Genomic DNA, 25,121 nt, shown 5'->3' with positions numbered 1-25,121 from the left:
TATCTCATTCTGTCTAAGCAACTTTAGGATCATTGGAAGTGCTGAAAAGATACCATCTCCTAAAATACATGGTTTCAAAAGGAAAGATTAATATAGTAATAAAAATTGTGTGATATTTTAGGCACAAACCACCTCATTGTAGTTCATTTTATTTATTCAGTTGTTCTTCTATCCTTAAGGTATTCTCTTAAATAATCCCTCCCCTCTTTTCGAAACTTGAACAAATCATTCATTCCCCAGTTGTTTTCTAGATTAACTAGTCATGCCTTCTTTTGATAAGTGCCTTTTTTCCCCTTAGCTTATGAGTTAATTGTTTTACCTGCAGTGATCTTTCAAAAGAAATCTATAATAATTACTTATGCTGGACAGTATGAAAGGGAAATAGAACAAAAACAACCCTCTTGTTCACACTTCCTCTGAAGGGCAGGGGGTGGTCTTCTTTCTCCTTTGTCTAACACGGAGAGACTGGTGTCTTTGAAGACATCGTGACCCCCGCCAAAAGAATTCCAGGGCTTCCAAATGGAGGGTGCTAGGAACTATGGCCTGTTCCAGATTTTAAGGACTGTTCAAAAAACTCTGTTAACTTATGAAAGTTTCTTGAGTCTCTGCCCTACAGGTTTTCCTCTTATCATTGGTTTTCTTCTTTCATAGCTAACTTCCGAAACTGTTTACTAGATGTTATCTGACACACATTAAGGTTGCTCCCACACTTAGTTTATATCTGGTGAAACACAGTTTCCCATGTCGTTAATGTTTTGTAGTGTGTCTATACATTTGTATAGCAAGCTGTGTTTTTAGTAGCAAGGGTCATGGCTGTTCCTGGCCCAGGATATTTACAAAACCATCCCAGAGTCCTTCAGGGAAAAATTTGCCAAATGTTATGGTTTGTTTCATCAGCCTTAAGAAACTGAATTTTTGTTCCCAATGACTGAGTCTCAGTATCTTAGGATGTTTGTCATCCATTTATATGGATGTATATATGTTTATATATATCTGTTTCCATTCATAATAAAAATAAATATAAGGGGCTTTCCTTGCAAAATTTCCACATCCAGCATCTTTGCTTTCTTTCAAAAATAGTAAGTACAGCTGCCAACAGATACTCCTTGAAGGCCTTGCCAGAAGCAGTGATAATAGTTATCAGTGTATCCTTTAAAGCACTTTCCGCTGCCCCTGTTGTAACCTTTTTTCTTTTACGGGAAGTCAAATGTTTGATATTCCTGGTATCTGTCAAGGTAAGTCAAAGGAGAAACATGCCTTGTACCCAATTCCATTCTCACTCTCAGACCCTCATCCAGTCTTTACCCACCTTTTTCTATTCTTGCTTGTCTTTTGCTTTTTGTTACTTTTTCAGTTGCCTTCCCAGCATATCCAAATTTTATTCTCCCCCCAGAATTTGTAGTATGGATGTTTTAAGTCCATGTGTCTGTTCAGCTTCCCTGAAAATATTCTTACATTAGACTGACAAATATTTTTCCCATCAAATAAAAGTTAGTAAAACTATGTAAAACATCATGTGAAACCTATATGCTAAAAGTACCTTTTCAGCAAATCAGAGGCATTTTTTGGTCCTTTGTAAAATGTGTCAGTTCATATCCAACTTCTTACCCCAAAAATGAGAATTTCTGTTGTCTCAGTGGAGCAGTGAGGATGGATGACCAGAATTCGGGGGGCTGGAGAAGGAGCCTGGCCCCGAGCCTGGGAAGCAGCCCTGCCTCTGCCGCTCCCCTTGCCCCCACCCCCCAGGCCTGCTCCCACCCCCCCCAGCCCCGCTCCCACCCCCCCAGCCCCAGGGGTTGAGAGGCCTTTGGAGGTCTGGCTGTTTCACCTCCTTTGGCAGCTGTTTATCAGCATTTTCTTGAACAGCCACAGGGACAGGAAACTATCTTAGACATGTCATTCTACATTAATGTTTACCTCCCACCTGTGGTCTCCAGTTTCTCTTATATGGCAGTGTTAGAAGAATCTGAAGTCAGCAATTGCATCCTGAGTCTTTTTTCAAAGTAACTATTCTTAAATTTGTTAAAGCATTCAACATCTCTTGTTTCCTAGATATTCACAACCTTTATTTCTCTTCCCAGAATCTACTTTAATTTCTGTATGAAACTCCCTTAAAAGACCTAGAATTAAATAGTCCCAGTTGACTTTTTCTCCATCCTTGCTGTGGTCACTGAGGCAGCCTAAAAATTACTGTGATTCTTAACTGATTCTAATCTTGCTGTCGTCCCAACCAGAAGTCTTGCTCTTGTGTGTAGATTTCAAAATCTTTTTCCTCGATGATAGCAGTTCCTTGATCACAGGTCTAGATTTTTAAGTTGAGTCTGTTTAGTAAAGTACCTGAGATTCCATGCTTGAGCACTGGATAACTTATTTGGCTACTTAGAAATCCTTTTTTCTTTTTGGCTCTTGGCTGTGTTCTGTGTAGCTGGAGTTGTTAGATAAATGACTAACAGTGCAAGTAAGAGGTATTACTGTAATATTGATTCTCACAAATCTTAATTTTCTAACTTTATTGGCTGTTTGGGATCAATCAAGATAACATATTTGAGTGTCCACTCTAAATATACGTCAGTGTTCTGAGTTAGGCTATCCCTCAAGGAGAACTAAGGAGGAGAAAAGATAAGCATTTGAGCAGTGTGTTCATTTTATCTAATCAATAGTATTGGAACCAAATGATCACATGAAATTGCTTTTGGATTTGTGAGGAGAAAAGGATAAGTATAGGCTGTGGTAGGCAAGCTTCCTAGCTTTGTGAGAAGATTAGGGAGCTTGAACTGGTCCTCAAAGGGAATAGAAATTGGATAAGTAGATAGAGGAGAAAGATTTTCAGGCAAAGAGTTAAACAGAGGCACAAAAGCAGGAATATTCAGAATATGGGCAGAATACCAGTAGGAAAAAAAATGGCTGTATGAACAAGACTTTTATGGAATAGTAATATAAAATTCTAGAGAAACAAATAGAGATCAGATTCCCAAGAGCTTAGGACTTACATTCAGGGTAGAGATTTTTTTAACAGTAGCTTGATGTGTGTGAAGTTGTATATTAGGGATATAACAGAAGAGGAGGAGGAGTTAAGTTGCCAGACTGGTTACTACAAAAATTGTTTCAACAGAAAGACTTAGGCACATGGAGAAGCCAATTTGGGGGAATCTTTATCTGGCAATTGGAGGTCAATTTTAAAGGTATTGGGGCGAAGAATCAAGTTTATTTAATTTAACAATCCTCACATGGAAAGTGGAGGACTACAGGCTTCTTTTTCACACGTGTTCTGTGCTCTAATTTTAGTAGTAAGCGTCCTCAGAATGAGCATGCCTGTTACCTCCCGAGGCGGACTTTTCTGTACTGCTTTTTTGCATATCTGGTATCTTGCTGATTTTTTTTTTTCCCAGAAATCACAGAGCTGTATTGTGAGTTGGCAGCTCATGGTCTACTCTGGCCGTCCCAACCAGGTCTTTCTGGTGCTGTGCACTTAGTTCCTGTCTCATGAAATGCATTTTCCTTTATACCCTTAGCTGCTGTTAAGAGTCCCTTTCTTTTTGTTTTTTGTTTTTTGTTTTTTTAAAAAACAAATCCTGGGCACAAATTTTATTTTATTTATTTATTTATTTATTTATTATAAATTTATTTATTTAGTTTTGGCTGCGTTGGGTCTTCGTTGCTGCGCGCGGGCTTTCTATAGTTGCAGCGAGCGGGGGCTACCCTTCGTAGTGGTGCGTGGGCTTCTCATTGCGGTGGCTTCTCTTGTTGCGGAGCACGGGCTCTAGGCGCATGGGCTTCAGTAGTTGTGGCACGTGGGCTCAGTAGTTGTGGCTCCCGGGCTTTAGAGCACAGGCTCAGCTGTTGTGGCGCACGGGCTTAGTGGCTCCGCGGCACGTGGGATCTTCCCGGACCAGGGCTCGAACCCGTGTCCCCTGCATTGGCAGGTGGATTCTTAACCACTGTGCCACCAGGGAAGTCCCAGGAGTCCCTTTCTTTTGATACAAAGAATTCTGTATCCTGTTCAGTTCCAAGCTTCTAAAATTTCTTGAAGCCAGCATCTTACAGTGGAGAGGATCGAAAATATCTATATGCCCTAAGTTGATGTTCTTTTTCATTTAAAACAATATCAGTTGATCACAGTTTGAATAGGTTTATATTAAAGTGCTTCTTAAAAACTAGATGACTTTGCTTTAATGTGATCAAGATAACCATTGGGCTAGCTTTCTGCAGTTAGTTGTTTAACGGTTTGTTTATAGCTGGAGAAGCCGTAATAAAACACGTTATCGGGGCTTCCCTGGTGGCGCAGCGGTTGAGAATCTGCTTGCCAATGCAGGGGACACGGGTTCGAGCCCTGGTCTGGGAAGATCCCACATGCCGCGGAGCAACTAGGCCCGTGAGCCACAACTACTGAGCCTCCGCGTCTGGAGCTTGTGCTCCGCAACAAGAGAGGCCATGACAGTGAGAGACCCGCGCACCGTGATGAAGAGTGGCCCCCGCTTGCTGCAACAAGAGAAAGCCCTCGCACAGAAATGAAGACCCAACATAGCCAAAAATAAATTTAAAAAAAACAAAACAAAAAACACATTATCGGGCAAGACATGTTAAGGCTACCAGCACCACTGACAGAGACTAGGCCAGAGTGGGGGGTGTTGTCCCGACAAGCCAGGTCTTCAGATTTTGGAAACTGTTCTGAACACTGATCTTCGCTTATTACACAGTGATCCTAGATTTCAAGGTGCACAGTTACCTTCACAGCCCTCACTTGGAATGTTTCATTTTTTATTTGCTGGAGTTTTTGATTTTTTAATGATGGGCGAAATCCATCCAGATTCAGTGGATTCAGTATAAAGTGATGCATTATATACATTATTTCCATATTGCAACATGTTTGTTCTTTGTAAAACAGTTCAGGAGGAATGGGAATGGTATATAGATATGTGCTTTTCCTAAACTTTTTCCCTTTTACTATTTCTTATCTAGACTGGAAACACTGAAGTTTTAGATCTTATAATTCTTCTATAAGATCTGTAGCAGTGTACACTGCAGTTTTAGATCTTATAATTCTCTATAAGATCTGTAGCAGTGTACACTGCAGTTTTAGATCTTATAATTCTCTATAAGATCTGTAGCAGTGTACACTGCAGTTTTAGATCTTATAATTCTTCTATAAGATCTGTAGCAGTGTACACTGCAGTTTTAGATCTTATAATTCTCTATAAGATCTGTAGCAGTGCACACTGCAGTTTTAGATCTTGTAATTCTCTATAAGATCTGTAGCAGTGCACACTGCAGTTTTAGATCTTATAATTCTCTATAAGATCTGTAGCAGGTGCACAGTTAACCCTTGAACAATATGCGTTAGGGTTGCCAACTCCCACACAGTCTAAAATCTGGGTCTGATTTATAGTCGGTCCTTCCTATCTGTGGTTCTTCCTATCCGCAGTTCTTCCGTGTCCGTGGATTCAACCAGCCTCAGGTTGTGTAGTACTGTATTGTTTGCCATGGAAAAAAAACTCCACATGTAAGTGGACCCACACAGTTCAAAATGGTGTTGTTCAAGGGTCAACTGTATTCATTTTAACTCCTCCCACAAAAGGTCCCACCAAGATTGATTTAAAGAACTTTTACCTTTGCTCATTGTTTAGGCTTGGGAGATACAAAAGCCTAAGCTTGATTTTCATTTTGAACTAATATTTATCTTTTTTTGTATTGTTTGCCGCATGATCCTTCCTTGGTATATATAATCCACACCGTTCTAGCCCTTAATTTTCCCATGCTAAGCAGTTAAAGAAGAAATTCCCATAATGCTTGAGTTTTGAACTTGGATTTGAAAGGATTTTTTGGGAAAGATGTATCTCAATAAATTATATAAAAATAACTGTAATTAATTTCATGCTTCCAACTAGTATCATCTAGTGTTTTAACCTCAAACTCTGTGAAACGAGTTGGCCATTTTTACAACCCTTTTATGTGATGGCTTTCTCAGTATCTAATTTATCATAAGACATTATTCTAAGTGCCAGAAATGCTTTCGGGTTACCGAAAGAAGGTCTAACCTTTAGTTTCCACTTGGGAGAAGTTATTTTTACTGAACTTAGTATGTCAGGACTTACTGATGTCCACTCATTTAGGTGGGATGGAGTAATGACCATTTTGTGCATTTGACTGAGACATTAGAATTCATTCTTGCACTCAGCAGGCTTTCTCTGCATGCCTGATGTGTGCCAGACCCAGTGCTAGGTGCCAGACCCAGTGCTAGGCACCGGGGTTGGGGGACAGGAGTGTAGTGGGACGGCAACAAGAATTACAGCATTGAGTATCAGTGTTAGCACAGGGCAGAACCTGACTGTCCATGTGCATTCTGAGGGTGGGAAGGGCTTAATATTTACACTTGGAGATCAGAACTCAGAATATGGAAACATGAGTATTTTTCAAGGACTTAGTAGATTTTGAATACAAAAATTGTGGAAACTGGCTTTGTTTACTTAATTTACATGCTTATTTTTTCTCAGAGGTAGAAATTAAGTGATTAAAAATAAAGTGTTTTTGATAAGAACTGTCTCGATTTTAAACTCAGAGGCAAAAGGCATATCCCACACCAGCCTTTCTTAAAAAGCAGAACATTAGTGCCACTGGTAGAAGGGAAAGTAACTAATTTTGCATAATCTCTGAAGTCTGTTTTCACAAGTGGATATAAAGATGACTTTTTGTCCTGTTGCCTTTTGACAAGCATTTTATATCAGATAACAGAGAAAATTGATTAAGTGTAGAGAAAAAAATTTCATAAATTCAGAACCATTTTCTGTTTTTCATAATAAAATGATTGCTCAAAGAATTCCATCTGATGACTGTTGAAAGCTCACTGCAGTTTATGATATAACTGATAAAATCTGCATCCTTGGCCTTCCAACAACCTTTACACCAGCAGATGGTGGGCGTAAAGATGTCATTCATCATTTATTTACAATGGACTTTATTTATTCTAGTGTCAACAGCTGCCCCAGGGAGTGGGTTATTGAATTCAAATGTGAGGCTCTGGGTTATTTGCTTCCTTTCAAATTTGTCTTCAGAGCTTAGTTGCTAGGAGTCCATTCTGTGCTCTAATAATGATTCATGTATTGTGAAGCCATTCAGTAAATTGGGTTGTCAGGGATTGCCAAAAAAGGTTTAGAGGTCTTGTTTTGGGGGGTGGGGGGTTGTGGATTGCATGTTCGTCTGGTTGACTTGAGCAGTAGTGGTATTATGTGACTTTTTGCTAAGACTGGTGAAGTTAGGATTTCTTCTTTTCCTTTATGTACACATTCGCTACCTGTCCATATTCTACATATGAATAATAAGAAAATGTAGAGGACAGTTTGTTAAAGGAAACTATCAACCTTTTCTTCTCTCCTCACAGGCAGGGCAAGAGTCCTTTCGTTCCATCACAAGGTCATATTACAGAGGTGCAGCAGGGGCTTTACTAGTGTATGATATTACAAGGTGAGAACGTGTAAAGTTTTTGGTTCAGTAGTCAGTACAGAGAATTTTTCTAAATAAATATGATTATCAGTAATGAAAGTATAGCTTTGCCTTTTATGTCCTGGCTGTCTGCCTTTAAAACTTATGTATCTTGAATTAACTTTAAATTTACTACAGAAATCTGTAACTAAGTTATTCTCTTACATGAATAAGCACCCCAAGTTGATAAATTTAGTAATGATATTTATACATTGGAATTTCCTAAAGTGAGGTTACATTTAATTCCTAAACTGAACTATAGTCAGTGAGCTCTGACTCCAGATACTGTACTTAAAATCTGTTTCCTACTTGGACATGGCTAAAAATAATTATCTTTAATGGAATGTATACTGTTCATTGTACACCACTAGGGGAAATAGTTTGAAAACAGTAATCAAATTATCATTTATGTTTAGAAGAGACACATTCAACCACTTGACAACCTGGTTAGAAGATGCCCGCCAGCATTCCAATTCCAACATGGTCATTATGCTTATTGGAAATAAAAGGTAAAAAGACTCTTTTAAAGCTTTTTTACATAATGATGAAGACTGGATAGCTGTTATATGGTAACTGTTCATGTGGTAACTGTTAAAGTGCCTGTCTTGTACATTGTCCAAAATGTTAAGTTATTGATTTCTTAAATTATAAAAATTTTAAGATACTAAGATGTTTCTTTTGTTTTTTAAAATGCAGATAATAAGCTTTATTGGAAATTATTATTTGAAATAGTTTTTATTGGAAGCTATACTTTAAAGAATACTCTTAAGTAGGTTTATCTGATTAGTAATTTAAAATAAAACCCACTGATAATGTTTGGTGGTTAGGTTACTGTTCAGTATTACCAAAAATACTTGGCAGTATAAATAAGGATGTGTGCAGAACTCAGAAAAATATTTTTTTCCCTTCTTCATGACTTAATGTGTATTATATGACTTAATATAATACATAGATTAATCAGGTGTATTTCTACTTAAAAGGCCTGAAACACTTTTAATATTGTTTAGTAGATATCACGTTAGTACTTTTAAACTTACCTCTAAGACTTACATATTAGTGTCATGCTAATGTTGTTTTTTCAATCTTATTTTACTTTATATATCTAGGGATCATTATTTGCAGTGAATGTCCTTGTGCTCTACATTTAAAATGATAGTACATGGGAAAACAGTTTCTTGACCATAGTTTCTATAAACTTTCAAGAGTGTAGGAAAGTTTTCACTAGTTTAGTAGAAAATTACAGTGGTAACCATTAAAACTAGTATTTTTAAATTTGTTTATTTATTTATTTATTTATTTATTTATGGCTGCATTGGGTCTTCATTGCTGCATGACGGCTTTCTCTAGTTGCGGCAGGCAGGGGCTACTCTTTGTTGCGGTGCGCAGGCTTCTTATTGCCGTGGCTTCTCTTGTTGCAGAGCACGGGCTCTAGGCATGAGCGCTTCAGTAGTTGTGGCACGAGAGCTCAGTAGTTGTGGCTTGCAGGCTCTAGAGTGCAGGCTCAGTAGTTGTGGCTCACGGGCTTAGTTGCTCCATGGCATGTGGGATCTTCCCGGACCAGGGCTCGAACCCGTGTCCCCTGCACTGGCAGATGGATTCTTAACCACTGCGCCACCAGGAAAGTCTTGTCAATTAATTTTTTTGACAAAAATGCCAAGGTTCAGTGGGGGAAGGGGTAATGTTTTCATCAAATGGTGCTGGAACAATTGAATAGCCATGTGCAAAAAAATTTACCTTGACCCTTACCTCACACCATATACAAAAATTAACTGGAAATGGATTACAGACCTAAATATAAGAGTTAAAAGTATAAAAAATATTCTAGAAGAAAGCATATAAAATCTTAGGGATTCTAGTTTTGTCAAACATCACTTAAATAGGAAAGATTAACTTACCAAGTATTGGCAAGGATCCAGAGGAACTGAAACTCTTGCACTGCTGGTGGAAATGTAAAATGATACAACCGTTTTGCAAAACAATTTGGTGGTTTCTTTAGAAAATAAACGTACATTTGCCATACCACCTAGCCACTTCACTCCTAGGTATTTACCCAAGAAAAACATGCTTTACACAAAAAATTATACACAGGCTCTCATAGTGGCTTTATTTGCAATAGCGCCAAACTGGAAACAACCCAAAATTCAATTGACAGGTGAATGGATAAATTGTGATACAGCCGTACAATGGAATACACTCAGCGATAAAGAGGAATGAGCTATTGATATATGCAGCAAAGTGGATGAATCTCAAAATAATTATGCTGAGTGCAAAAAAAAAAAAACAGACAAAAAGAAAACATACTATATGATTCCATTAATATAAAACCCCACAAAATACAGACTATTCTCTAGTAGCAGAAAGCAGATCATTAGTTGACTAGGGTACAGGGGAAGGAAAGGATGGATTATAGTGGGGAATGAGGAAACTTTTGGGAGACTGATGGCTTCACCAGGTATACATACGTGAAACTCATCAAATTTTATATTAAATGTGCAGTTTTTTATGTCAATTATATTGCAGTAAAACTGTAAAAAAAAAGTAATATAACAAGTATTATACTGCATAGATTAGATTTTTTTTAAGTGTTATTTTAATTGAGGTTTGCTGTTAAGCGAACATACAGTTAGTTGTCCTTCCACATCCATGGGGGATTGGATTCCCCACAGATATCAAAATCCTTTTAAGAATAAGGCTATTGGAGGGAAGCTTTAGTCTTTGTAATATGGAAGTATTCATACTACCATTCAATGATGATGTGTGAAATAATGAGAAGAATATTTGAAGAATAAAGAGAATTTTCATAGTTTTGTCTTACCGGTGTTTTCCTTGTGTCTGAAACAAGGTGGCTGGCACCTTACTGGTGGCTTAAATTTGGTTGCTGCCCATAGTTCAGTTGTGAAAAGAAAGAGCAAAGTATAGTATGTACAAAAGATGTTTCTAATGATTGTAGATGGGTAGCTCTTATCATTAGGATACAGTAGGTGTGGAAAGACATTTTAGGGAAGAAACTAGGAGAAGGGAAAAAAGAATGTATGACATGCAAAGAGTGAATGGAAACGAACAGAGATAAATGAGGGGATTATTATTAGATGAGGTGAATTGGGGTAGACATGGAAACAGGGAATAAACAATTTCTGAGTTAGGTGAATTAAGCAGTAGGGAGCCAGTGGAGGGGTTTGAGAAAGACAGTGACCTAGTCAGAATGACAGATACGACATGGATTTTTTCCTAACTGTGGCATTTGAAATTGGTTATACAAGAAATAGGACGCAGAGGCTGCAAGGATGAAAGTTTTTAATAGTCAAGGAATTAGAATACCCTAAACAAAAAAGCATAAATTAAGAGAATGGTTTAGGAAAGAAAGATATTTAAGTAGTAAAAGCAATTTAAATGGGATTAATGGAGTGAAAAGTCAAAGACAACAATATGATTTTACACCTGGAAAACTGAGGAAACGAAGAGTGATAAAACAAATACAGAATACTGAAGTGCCGCTTTCTTTTTTTCAAACAATCCCTTAAATGTACACATCCTTAACCCTCTTTGTTAAGATAACATTTGCAAATGCGGGCATCATCAGTGATACTGGTAGGGGAAAACTGGGAGTAACTTTAAATATCTCCAAGTAAGGGATTGTTTAAATAAAATGTGGCATATGCATAAAATGGGATAAAGGGCAGTTAAGGGAAAGTATTTTCTTGAAGATGTTGTGTACCTCAAAGCTAATTTTCCCTTAAGAATGATTGTCAGATAAGGGGACTGAATTTCAGGAGCACGGTACCATGTCACGGTTGCTAGTGTCCCCCCCCTCCCCCATTTTTTACGCCTGCTAGAATATAAGCTCCACCTGGGGGCAGGGGGTTGGTACTATGTCTGTTTTGTTGAGTGGTCTGTCCCCAGATCCAGGATAGGGCTTGGCACACAGGAGGCCCCCAGATTATAGTTGGATAAATTATCCTCGTCCAGTCATGCTATAATATTTGCAAACTGTTTGCCTGCTTTTTATGTTCTCGTTTTACCACTAGTATTTCATAGCACAGTCAACTTGTAACTACTGATTTTATTTCTCAACAGAAAAGAAATCTGATACAAATCTGTCAAAATAATATGTGTCAAGGCTAGATGGAAGTACATGGATATTATATTCTTCTCCATCCTGTTCTGGGCACATAAATTTGTAATAGTAAAGTTTAAATTTTTTTACAATAAAACACACTTGAAGAGGAGACTTCTACTTTTTACCCCTACCTTAACTAATACAATTTCAGTATGATAAAAATGAATACCATACTTTTGTCCAAAATTTCTAGCTTAGACTTTTGTTTCTCTCTCTCTTCTAACATTAACAGTTCTATTGGGAATTAACTGGGATTAAAAATTAATTAATGTTTCTATACTGCTTTGAGTTTTATTAAGCAATTTCCTGTAGTTTCTGAAAATTGTGTGACTTATTTTTATCACATTCATAGAAACTCAGTCAGTCTGGCTGAAGGATGAGGGGACTAGTGTAATTTTGCTCTCTCAAATTATTATGTTGAGTAAGATGGTTCCCTTCTTTGGGAACCCAGTGTAACTCAAAGGTAGGGTTTGGGCTAGATGTTCCCTTTGGGTTTCTCTAGTTTTAGCATTCTAGGGCTCTAACTTAGAATCTTTCTTTAGTTGGATTGTTAGTTCTTTGAAGCTAAGCGGTGTGCCCTTTTTGACTCTCATAATACACTGAATAATGAAGTTGATTATTATGTGTCGAAAATTAATTGAAAGAATGGTCAGTACAACTTTGAATTTTATCGTACAGTTTCCACAGATGTCTCTAATTGTACTATGTTGGTTGATAACTTGGCCCTTTCTTTCCCATGTTTAGTGATTTAGAATCTAGAAGAGAAGTAAAAAAAGAAGAAGGTGAAGCTTTTGCACGAGAACATGGACTTATCTTCATGGAAACTTCGGCTAAGACTGCTTCTAATGTAGAAGAGGTAAGTAAGAGGCCTTTTTAAATGTTTTATCTTCTTAATAGAAACTTTTTATATACCTTAATATTCATTTGTTGATTATCCCCTGTAAGCTTTTTAGTCACAGATAGTCCTTGAAGGTTGTAAAATAGAAAATTTCTTTCCTTTGAAATGCCTTGTAATGTTCATCTTATATTAGCCTCTTCAGTTATATTCTGAGCCTTCACTTGAAGCCAAAATGCTTTCACAGATCTTTGTATATACTTTCCTTAAAATCTTTTTTATGTTTCTTGAGAGTGGAAAAAAAAGAACTCTAACGAAATTTGGAAATGTTTCAAGACACTAAACATTTGTAGCTATTTGTATCCACTTCTGCTTAAATAGGGAAAGTATTATATTATTGCAATGTAACATTATACAAAGCATGGGAATTCTGCCATAATTAATAAATAAAATTTATAGTATCAGTTATTTCCATTGATCAACCTGAACTATGGAAGTTTTGTGAACACACCATGTTCTTCTGTGCTTTGTGTATATGGATATTGTATTTATTTATTATACATACAGGAGTAGACAGTTAATCCTCTCTTAGGTAAATGTATTACTACACTCTATTTCATAAAAAGCAGAAATGAGAATAAGAAAATACGCAGTTTGCCCAGAGTAATGCTGGAGCTTCCACCTTCTGGGTAAGAATCTTAAGAGCAGCAGCAGAAGGGGATTCTAGAAAACAAATGATTGGAGAAACGCTTGTCCTAAGGATAGCAGAGGATGGGTTCCTAGGCCACAACTAGCACTGTGCCTTCAACATAGTGAACAGTGAGTAAATACTTATTAGGAATAATACTCGGAGCATGTCTGATTAACCGTTGAACCCAAAAATTGACTACAGTAGTTCAACAGCATTGGTATTTTCACTGAAGAATTCTTAGGTAAGGTATTATACTCACCTATACTTGATGAGATGGTCTGTGATTGTCCGTAATACTCTTCTTACAGGCTCCAACTAATGCTTTAGCTGTGTTGCAAATTAATTACATCTTGATAACATCCAAGAATAATGTTTTACTTCACACAGCAAACCCAGAGAGAAATCCATTCTGTCCTCTTGTTTGACTTAAAATAGACACATAAAGCTGCCTGTTTCCGTGAAGCACTCCTTTATTAGAGGTGTTGGATTTGAAACTGTAAGGGCCAACGTGTTATGGGGGTTTCAAGACATCTGAAACACATCCTTACTGATAATTAACAATGGATTTTCTTGTTGATTTTGAGAACCTTAAAGCCAGAATTGTCTGTATTTTATGAAAGAACCATACTGTGAAGTTAGATGACAAGGCAACCTCTACTGGAAAGTAATTCTAGATTTCTAGTTTTGACTCTAATGCCTTTGTGTTCATTTTTCTTATTTTTAACAAGTAACAGTAGGTGTTTATGTGTAAGTAGCAAATTACTATTGTCAGTTTGGCTGAACATTTAAATAAAATACATTTCATTAATGTTTTGGCAGCATTTATTACAAAAGTTCTGTATCCTTGGTTAATAATAAAAATAATTGTTTAAATTTGATCAGGCAGGAATTTCCCATACTCAAGAGAGAACAGTACTTTACTTAATCATGTAAATTAATTTGCCTCTCAGAAGCCAAGGATATTAAGAAATAATCTTTTTTTTTTTAACTCTATTTATTTATTTTTGGCTGCGTTGGGTCTTCGTTGCTGCGCACGTGCTTTCTCTAGTTGCGGCGAGTAGGGGCTACTCTTTATTGTGGTGCGTGGGCTTCTCATTGCGGTGGCTTCTCTTGTTGCGGAGCACTGGCTGTAGGCGCACAGGCTTTAGTATTTGTGGCACGTGGGCTCAGTAGTTGTGCCTCGCAGGTTCTAGAGCACAGGCTCAGTAGTTGTGGCTCACGAGCTTAGTTGCTCCACGGCATGTGGGATCTTCCCGGACCAGGGCTCGAACCCGTGTCCCCTGCATTGGCAGGCAGATTCTTAACCACTGCGCCACCAGGGAAGTCCAGACAGAAAGCTTTTAGAGAAAATATTCTACTACAGCTAAATATCACAAAAGAAATTATGGTACTACTTCCACCATCAGCTGGCTATAATGAGGTTTTTCCATGCTCCTCATTTCCCTGTAGGAGTTGTGTCAGAGGAAGCCAGCTAAAGCACAGGTTTAAATAAGATCCCGAGTCTCATAACACAATACCCAAAATGTCCAAGTTCCAGTAGAAACTCACCATACCTAGAAGTAGGAAGACCTCAAACTGAACGAAAAAAAAAGAAAAATCAATAGATGCCAACAGCAAGATGACAGAGATGTTAGAATTATCTGACAAAGATTTTTTAGGCAACCATCATAAAAATGCCTCAACAAACAATTTTAGGGGCATGCTTGAAACAAATGAAAAGTAGTCTCAGCAAAATAACTACAAGATAAAAATTTGAACAAGATAGAAATTTTAGAACTGAAAAATGTAACAACAAATGTAAAACTCAGTGGATGGAATCAACAACAGAATGATGGGGACAGAGGAGAGAAATAGTGAACCGGACGGTAGAACAATAGAAACTACTCAGTTTAAACTACAGAGAGAAAAGTAGAGTAGAAAAAAAATGAACAGTGCCTCAAGAGTTTGTGGGGCTATAACAAAAGCTCTGACGTTGTATTATCAGACTCCTAGAAGGAGAGAAGAAAGAAGATGGCTCTGAAAAAGTACTCAAAGGAGTAATGACTGAAAACTTCCCAAATGTGACAGAAGATATAAACCTACAGATTCAAGAAGCTGAGCCAGCTCCAAACAGGATAAACCTTAAAAATCCACAACTTCTGTCCATAGTCAAATCTCTGAAAGCTAAACACAAAGAAAAAATCTTGAAAGCAGTGACAAACAGTTCCTTACCAACTGGAATGACAGCAGAATTCTGTCAGAAACCATGGAGGCCAGAAGGAAATAGCACATTTTTCAAGAGCTGAAAAAAGAACTTTCAGTCCACAATACTAGAACCAACAAAAGTATCTCAGGAGTGAAGGGAAATCAAGACATTCTCAGATGAAAGAAAAGCAAGAATTTATCAGTAGCAGATCCACCATAAAAGAATGGCTAAAGAAATTATCTAACAAATGAAATGATAAAAGAAAGAATCTTTTAAGAGGGAATACCAGTAACCAGAAGTATGAATAATCACAGTAGACTTTTTCTTAAAACTTTTAAGTCTTGTAAATTACATTTGACAATTGAAGCAAAACTCTAATGTCTGATGTGGTTCTCAGTGTACATACAGGAAATAAAACCACGCTGGAGAAAGGGACATCAAGGGAAGTACAGTTTTTATACTTCACCTGACTTGGTAAAATGACAACACTAGCAGACTGTATAAGTTTTTATTTATTTATGTATGTATGTATGTATGTATGTATGTATAATGCAATACTCAGAGCAACTACTAAAAAATATACAAAGAGACACACTAAAAAACAATAGATAAATCAATGTGGAATGCTAAAAAATGTTCAGTTAACCCTCAGAAAGGCAGGAAAAAGAAAACAAAAAATAGCAAACAAAAATAAAGTGGCATACTTAAACCCTCACATAGCAATAATTACCTGGAATATAAATGATTTAAATACACCAATCAAAAGACAGAGCTTGGCAGAGAGGATTAAAAAATATGACCCATCTATATGGTGTCTACAGGAAATTGACTTCAAATATAATGCTACAGGCAGTTTGAAAATAAAATGATGGGAAAATACATATGACACAAACACTAATCAAAAGAAAGCAGGAGGGCTTCCCTGGTGGTGCAGTGGTTGAGAATCTGCCTGCCAAAGCAGGGGACACGGGTTCGAGCCCTGGCCTGGGAAGATCCCACATGCCGCGGAGCAACTGGGCCCGTGAGCCACAACTACTGAGCCTGCACATCTGGAGCCTGTGCTCTGCAACAAGAGAGGCCGCAACAGTGAGAGGCCCGCGCACCGCGATGAAGAGTGGCCCCCGCTTGCCGCAACTAGAGAAAGCCCTCGCACAGAAACGAAGACCCAACACAGCCAAAAATAAATAAATAATAAATAAATAAATTAAAAAAAAAAAAAAGAAAGCAGGAGTGGCTCTCTTAATACCAGATAAAGTAGACAGAGTGGGACATTATATAATAATAAAAGAAGAGTCCACCAGGGAGATAATAGCAATCCTAAACTTATGTGCACCAAACTACAGAGCTGCAAGATATATGAAGCAAAAACCAGTAGAACCAATGGAATTAAACTAGAAATCAATCATCGTCTCCACCTATAATTATGGATTTGCTTCTCCTCTCAGTTCTATTGGTTCTGATTATCAATAACAGGTAACTGGGAAATTCTTCAGAGACTTGGAAACTAAACAGTACACTTCTAAATAATGTATGTGTCAAAGGGGAAGTCTCAAAGGAAATTTTAAAAATACACTGAACTGAATGAAAAGTAAAATACAACATATCAGAATTTGTGGGAAACACATAATGCAGTGCAGAGAGGGAAATTTATAGCATTAACCACATTCGTTAGAAAAGGGAAAAGTCTCTGATCAAGAATCTTAGCTCCTACCTCAAGAACCCAAAGCAAATAGAAGGAAGAAAATAATAAAGATCAGAGCAGAAATCAGTGAAATCAAAAACAGGAAAACAATAGAGGAAATTTTTAAAGGCTGTTTTTTTTTTTTTAAGTCAGTAATATAGCAAGACTGACAAAGAAGCAAAGAGAGAGAAGGTACAGATTACCAATATCAGGAACAAAACAGAAGTTATAACTATAGATCCTGCAGACATCAAAGGAATAATACATAAATATGGTAAATTAGATGAAATGTACAAAAAGATCACAAACTCAGCACAAACTACTACAGCTCTCCTAGTATGAAATAGAGTATTTGAACAGCCCTATAACTGTTAAGGAGATTGAATTAGTAATTTAAAAATTTTCCAAAAAGAAATATCTAGGTTCAGATGGTTTCACTGGAGGATTCTACCAAACATTTACAGAAAGAATGAACACCAATTCTACACTATCTTTTCCAGAAAATAGAAGAGGTAGAACATTTCCTTATTTATTTTAAGAAGCTAATATTGCCCTGATACCAAAACCAAAGGAAAAAAAAAAAAAGGGGGTACAGACTGATAACATTTATTAACATATGAAAAAAATTCTCAACAAAATATCAGCAAGTAGAATTTCAACAATATGTGAAATCATATACATGTGCATATGTAAAATATATACATCATGGCCAAAAGGAACTTATTCCAGGGATACAGAGCTGGTTCAGTATAATCTACCATTTTAATAGGATAAAGAAGAAAAATCAAACCATAGCAGTCAGTGCAGAAAATGCATGTGACAAAATCCAACACCAGCCGTGTTTAAAAACCCTCAAAAAAAAAAAAAAAGGAATTGAGGAGGACTTCCTCAGCTTGTTAAAGAGCATCTACGAAAAAACCTACAGCTGACATTATACTTAGTGGTGAAAGGCTGAATGCTTTACCCCTTAGATCAGGAACAAAGCAAGGATACCTATTCTCATGATATAAAGGCATGAAATAAAGGCATACAACTCCAAAAAGGAAGACATAAAACTGTTTATATTTGTGGATGACACGATTGTCTCTTTAGGAATCCCAAGGAATTTACAAAATAAATAAACTAGAGCTAATAAGTGAGTTCAGCAAGTTTACAGGATTTTTACAAGACATATATAAAAAATCTACTGTATTTCTATATACTCACAATGAACACCAAAATTTAAAATACAGTGCCATCTATAATCACACAAAAAGAAAATGAAATACCTAGGTATAAATCTAAAAATGACAGGTATAGGACATGTATGCTGAAAACTACAAAATGCTGATGAAAGAAAGTAAAGAAGATCTAAATAAATGGAGAGACATACACTATGTTCATTGTTTGGAATTCTCAACCTAGTAAAGATGTCACTTTTTCATAAATTGATATACAGGTTTAACCCAACTCTTATCAAAATTCCAGTAAAATTTTTTTGTAGATAATCTGACAATATTATTATAAAATACATACTGAAAGGCAAAGGAACTAGAATAGCTAAAACAACTTGGAAAAAGAAGAATAAAGGGACTTCCCTGCTGGCCCAGTGGCTAAGACTCCACACTCCCAATGCAGGGGGCCTGGGTTCAATCCCTGGTCAGGGAACTAGATCCCACATGCTGCAATTAAGAGTTCACATGCCGCAGCTAAGACCCAGCACAGCCAAATAAATACATAAATAAAAATATTTTTTTTAAAAGAATAAAGTAGGAAGAATCACTATTTGATTTCAAGTCTTCACGTAGCTGTAGTTGTCAAGACTGTGTGATATTGGTGAAGGGAGAGAAACATCAGTGGAACCAAATGGAGAACCCACAAATATGCCCAACTGCTTTTTAACAAAGGTGCAAAAACAATTTGCAGGGTGAGATAGCCATTTCAACAAATGGTGCTGTAGCAATTGGACATCCATAAGCAAAAAAAAGAAAGGACCTAAGTCTCACACCTTATACAAAAACTAACTCAAAACTGATCATGGAATTAAATGTAAAATGTTTTACCTATTTATCTTTTATGGAAAAAAACAGGAGAAAATCTTTTGGTTCTAGCAGTAGGCATGCTTGTCACTAAAAGCACGATCCATAAAAGGAAAAATTAATAAATTAGTCTTTAAAAACTTTTGTTCTATGAATAAGCCTGGTAAGAGGATGAAAAGACAACCTACAGACTGGGAGAAAGTATTTACAAACCAAATATCCGACAAAAGACCACTAGTATCTAAAATAAAGAACTCTCGAAACTGAAGAGTAAAAAAACCCAGATAGTCCAATTAGAAGATGGTCAGAAGACATGACCAGACATTTCATCAAAGAGCATATATAAATGGCAGATAAGCGCTTGAAAAGATATTCAGCATCACTAGCCATTAGAGAAATGCAAATTAAGACCTCCATGAGGGATCACTACACACTAAAATGAAACGTAGTGACACCAAATGCTAGCAAGCATGTGGAGAAACTAGGTCATTCATACATTGCTGGTGGGAATGTTAAAGTGATATAGCCACTTTGGAAAACAGTTTGGCAGTTTCTTTAAAAACTGGATGTGCAGCTATCATATGACCTAGCAATTGCACCCCTGGGCATTTATCCCAGAGAAATGAAGACTTATGTTCACACAAAAACCCATACACAGATGTTCATAGCAGCTTTATTCATGATAAGCAAACACTGGAAACAACCCAGATGTCCTTCAACGGATGAATAGTTAGACAAAGTGTATTGTACATCCACACCATGGAATACTACTCAGCATTAAAAAAGAACGAACGGTTGTTACATGCAGCAACCTGGATGAATGTCCAGAAGAGTATGCTTAATGGGTAAAGTCAGTCCCAGAAGGTTGCACATTGTGTGATTCCACTTATATGACTTGGTTGGAATGACAAAATTAGAGAAATGGGGAACAGATTAGTCATTGCCAGTGTTAAGCCAGGGTGTCAGGGTGGAAGAGGAAGTGGTATGGTTATAAAAAGACAGCATGAGGGATCCCTGAAAATGGAAATATTGTGTATCCCTTTTCATTATTTTGGTTGTAACAATGTATTATATGTTTCCAAGATACCACCACTGAGGGAAACCAGGTGAAAGTCACACAGGATCTCTCTGTATTATCTTACACCTGCACGTCAGTCTGTAATTATCTCAGAAAGTTTGATCAAAACATAATAGTAATAACCACATACAGCAACTTAAATTAATTAAATTTAACCTGTTCTTTAAGATCACAATGGCAATTTAAAAAATAAAAATTAAGGATTACAAAACCTCACAATTGTAATGAAATACTAATGTGAGAATACAGAATATAATTATAAAGGCTTAAGTGATTTTTTTTAATTCATGAAGAACCCAGGATTTCTTTTTCAAATTATTGTCATTATTTGTTAAGTATGGCTCTTTCATGAGTCTGTCACATTCTTACACAGAGCAAATTTTTATACAACCAGTTCCCTCCATGCTAAATGTTGTATGTTTAGCATATGCCTATCAAATAATAGAGTTACTGTTGTGATTTTTATTATGCATAGACTTCCTTCATATGATTTCTCAGAAGGAGCAGAACATGAAGTTATACTAATATTCATAAAAAAGACAGCTAGGCTATATGGAATAAAAAAGACCTGGTTGGAAGATAATGATGAGTTGTACAAAGTAACTAAAGGAAGAACTCCAAAAATGGGCTAAATATTAGATGTTCTGCACTAGTATTTTTTTTTTTAAAAAAGAGCGTTCATTGATGACCTCTATGCATGTCAGACTTTAAAATAATTAAGTTCATCATTAAGTAAAGAGCATTTATATGACAGTACACATCCATTAGTTTATTTTTTTTTTTACGTCCCCTGTATTAAAGCATTTTGGTAGCCTCACAGTAAGACTGATGGAGCTGCTGTTTTAAATCAATTTAAATAGTGTCACCATTTTTAAAAATAAACCCACCTATGCATCATCTGGCTTCAGAAGTTACCACCATTTTGACATTTTGATGATCTTATTTTATTATGTGCCCTGTTTTTTAAGCAAATTCCAGAAATATTTTACCTACAAATTTCAGTAGCAGTAATTTAAAAAAATATATGTCCATCATACCATTATTATACCTAACAAACTTAGCAGTAATTCCTTAATAATATCTGATATCAAGTCTGAATAGCACCCCCCCCCTTTTTTTTCATTCAGCAATTGATGTTGGAAAACAGGTACTTAGTTTCTTTCTTCGAGGTCAGGGAAGACTAACAAAACCTGTTCTTTCCACTTTGAGAAGGGAAGGAAGGAGAACTAAGCCAGCATCTGTCAGACACCCTCCTTGTTACAGCAGTCAGCACCGGCTTCTGCAGCAGGAGAGCTGAGGCCTCAGTGGGAAGCTATTCATCTCATAAAATTACAGCATACGCTCTCTGGGATTTAAGCAAGAGTTAGCCTGCTAGAATTAGATCCAAAGAGGAATCATCATGAGAACAAGCAATAAATACATTAGTTTTACAGGGTCTGTGGATTCTTAATCAGTTAGTGGCTTAGACTTGGGGTTGGAGAAAATAGTAATTCATTTCAAAGAAGTTTGTTCTAAGTGCTATACCTTTTGTTTTTGCTTTCTAAGGACTTGGATTTGCCTAATTATGCCATCCTCCATGGGAGAGGCCGTTTAGCACAGTGGGTAGAAACTTGGGCTATGGGCTCAGACAGGAGTTTATCCTCAGCTTACTGCCTGAACTTGAGGACCCTCTGGGAGAGCTGATCATGTGAGGAGTTAGGAAAGTAAGGCAGGTATCCTGAGTGCATCCTGGTCAGCTAATAAGAGTGGTGGTTGGTGTTTGGGCAGCTCACAGAAGGTCAGTGTCCTCTTCTGTATAATCTTTAAAAAGTACTTGATTCCTAGCCAATCCTTGGCTCTCATGTGTAGAGAAGTTAGAGAACTCTGGTATTAAAGAAAAAAACTTTCTTAAAAGCCATTTTTAAATATAAATTATTTAAACATAATTATGTTTAAAGATAGAATGATTTATACAAATGCCAGTGTCCTGATTATGGACCGTCTGACTAAGGGTTCTTTTTAGAAATTTAAAACTACGTGATCGGGCTTCCCTGGTGGCACAGTGGTTGAGAATCTGCCTGCCAGTGCAGGGGACACGGGTTCAAGCCCTGGTCTGGGAAGATCCCACATGCCACGGAGCAACTGGGCCCATGAGCCACAACTACTGAGCCTGCGTGTCTGGAGCCTGTGCTCTACAACAAGAGAGGCCACGGCAGTGAGAGGCCTGTGCACCGCAATGAAGAGTGGCCCCCACTCGCCGCAACTAGAGAAAGTCCTCGCCCAGAAACGAAGACCCAACATAGCCAAAAATAAAAATAAATTAATTAATTAATTTTAAAAAAAACACAAAACTATGTGATCATTCCTTAAGATTAAGCCTAACTGGTACCTTGATGATTCCTTTCAGTTTAGAACTAGACCTGTTTCCTTTTCCTGTTGTGCTGTGGTCTATTTTTATATTTTAACCCAGGTCCAGTTACCTAATGCAAGTTGAGACCATGAAGTTTAACTCTTGTATTTCCCTGTAAGCAGTTGGACAATTTGCAGCATAAGATAGCACCATTTTTCCAGCATTTGTTGCATTGTTGCTGGAAATAGGTTTACTGTTAATCTCTGGATGTACTGATTTACTCAGCATAATGATTTCGTCCACGAAGGATCTGTTGAGGGGAAGGATCAAAGTGGTGTTAGAGAAAAATGCACAGGATAGCTGTCCACAAAAAAGAATTACCGAGTCCAAAATGTCAGTAACACTGAGCTAAAATAACAGGATATAATTAAAATCAATGAAGTGAAGCACCAACAACTTAGCATAATACGTGAATCCTCTTTATTCATTTAGTAGTAGGTAGGATGGTGTATATTTTGATCTAAAAAAGCTTCATTTCAATGACAACCTGGGGGAGAGAGTGAAGACTGGAAAGTCCTGTTATGAAGGGTCCCACTTCTGTTTTACGGGCTGGCTCTGACCTGTGAATTCTACAGTGAGAATCCTGAACTGTTGCAGCGTCTTGCTGATGATGTTGACAGCTGGATCCAAGCTCATTGTATTTCTAAACCACACTGACGTCCTTCTCCTTTCCAGTTCAGGGCCCCACTGGCAACATCGTTCAGCACTGCTCTACTTATAATATTTCGGACTCATATTTTTCTTTTAACTGTAGCCTCTCATGTGCCAACTGTTTTGCTCTTACCTGAATTTATGCTGCTGATCTTCAACTGGGATGATAAATGGAAAATGGCACCCAAGACTATTCTTCCAATTTTTTTTTCAAATTATTTTATAAAGAGCATAAAAATAAAATGATACCCTAGTCTGCCTAAACTAGATACTTACGGAGGTAAGAATTTCTCAGATAGATCTACTATTTAATAGATGGGTATCATTTTATATTTATAAAATCATGTATAAGATTAACACCACACACAGACTATATACACTCAAACACTTTTTTATATACATACAAACATAGAAAGCTCTCTCCACATAAAACCTCTCTGTATTAGCAAACTACTGTGGTACACAAGTATTATGTTTAAGTATATTTGTTTCCAAACTGTAAATTATAATTTCCAAGTTACAAGTTATAATAAGAGAATTCACCCTTCCTATAAAGTGGATTCTAGTCAGTTTTATACAACTTGGGGTTGCTCCAAACATGCTATTATCATTCATCCTTTTTGCTATTTGCTGAAGAAATACACGTTCAAATGTGATAGTAGAGGTACACCCCAGAATTCATCTCCTAAATGTCAACGAAATTAAAAAGCCAATTGCAACCAAAATATTCTCGCCTATATGGTATTCCCATAGAAATAGGAGACCAGAACTCATTCTTTACATTTTCAGTTCCCATTACTGATTTTTAAACTTAATATTTGGATGCTATACACATATATTTGAGTGCATAGCATATGGGGGGGAACCCATATATTTAGTTGTCTACCACTTATTCAGGTAATGTTCATGCTGAATATACAGAGCATTTGTAGTGTCATCACGTCTTATATTAGGAAAATGAGGTTTAGGTTCTTTTACCTCTGGTGGACAAAAAAGAAAAAAAAAGATTATTTTGATCTCCATTTTGCTGAAGATTTTGCTGATAAGGAAATAATCGACCATGTGACCAGCAGAAAATATTTTTGAATATTAGTTTGACTTCCGTTTTCAACTGAGACTTAAAGGTTATTGAGAACATCAAGATATCATGCTGCCTGGTAACTGCCCTGGCTTCCCATTGGCTACACGCCTCCTCAGCTGCCACCCTCTGGCAGTTCATTCCAGAACCACAACTTTGTTTAGTGTCCTAGTCTGCAGAGTTCCAGGAAGATCTGACCTCTGTGGTCTGTCCTGTGACAGACTGAGGAGTTGATGTGAAGGGACGCTCCTCCAGTCACTGGAATCTGGTGATCTTGCTTGCAGCATTTAGAAGTGTCTCATAAGTGGAAGGGTTCTTTCAGAAGTATTTTCAAATGATTAAAATGTGTCAGGTCCCTGAAATAATAATGTGGTTGTATATTTGTATGGCATATTGTCAGAGTTCTTTCACATACGTAGTCCCATTTTCCACAAAGGACTCAAACCCAGGTGTTCTGGGTTCCCCATCCATTCCCCTTCTGTCTGCCACACAGTGGAGAATAGCAGCACTGAAGGTTAGCCTACCCTTCTTTGAGGAGCGTGAATTAAAATGATCACTTCTGCACAGGGTTCCGTGGTCAAGTGAGCTTAGGAGGAGCTGGAGCCTGCCCCCCTTTTAGGAAACCAGAATTCACAGTAGTAGTATGTTATTTCTATTCTGAAAACCCACTGTTAAGAAATTTGTTGGCTTTTGTTTAACCTAGAGTTTTCCAAGTATGATTTAGCCATTCCCGCCCCCCGCCCCAGTGGAATTGGGGTGGAGGGTGCGTAATAGCCAAAGGATTGATGTCCTTTAGTTTTGCTGATTCTCTCACTTAATGGTAACATAGAGGTTGCACTGGGGGAAGTGGAGACTACTTTCTTCTTAAGCTCAGAATATCTTGTAAAAGTATTTTTTTCCAAATCAGTTGTATTTAGAACAG

The 25,121-nt window shown here is 37.1% G+C and overlaps 1 protein-coding gene across 5 annotated transcripts in view; it reads left to right on the top strand.

Annotated features, from left to right (window-relative positions):
* The window catches only part of RAB2A (RAB2A, member RAS oncogene family), a 76,126-nt gene that overhangs the window by 36,817 nt on the left and 14,188 nt on the right, over window positions 1-25,121 (top strand). For all 5 annotated transcript variants that reach the window (XM_082364694.1, XM_082364693.1, XM_082364692.1 and 2 more), the window contains 3 exons: window positions 7,376-7,458; window positions 7,893-7,985; window positions 12,338-12,449. In XM_082364694.1, the coding sequence (XP_082220820.1) occupies window positions 7,376-7,458; window positions 7,893-7,985; window positions 12,338-12,449 (288 nt within the window). The remainder of the gene's footprint in view (window positions 1-7,375; window positions 7,459-7,892; window positions 7,986-12,337; window positions 12,450-25,121) is intronic.

This window comes from Balaenoptera borealis, assembly GCF_965194805.1.
Source record: "Balaenoptera borealis genome assembly, chromosome: 17".
Taxonomy (NCBI): Eukaryota; Metazoa; Chordata; class Mammalia; order Artiodactyla; family Balaenopteridae; genus Balaenoptera; species Balaenoptera borealis.
The sequence above is the reverse complement of the archived record's forward strand: the minus strand, read 5'-3'. Positions and strand labels throughout refer to the sequence as shown.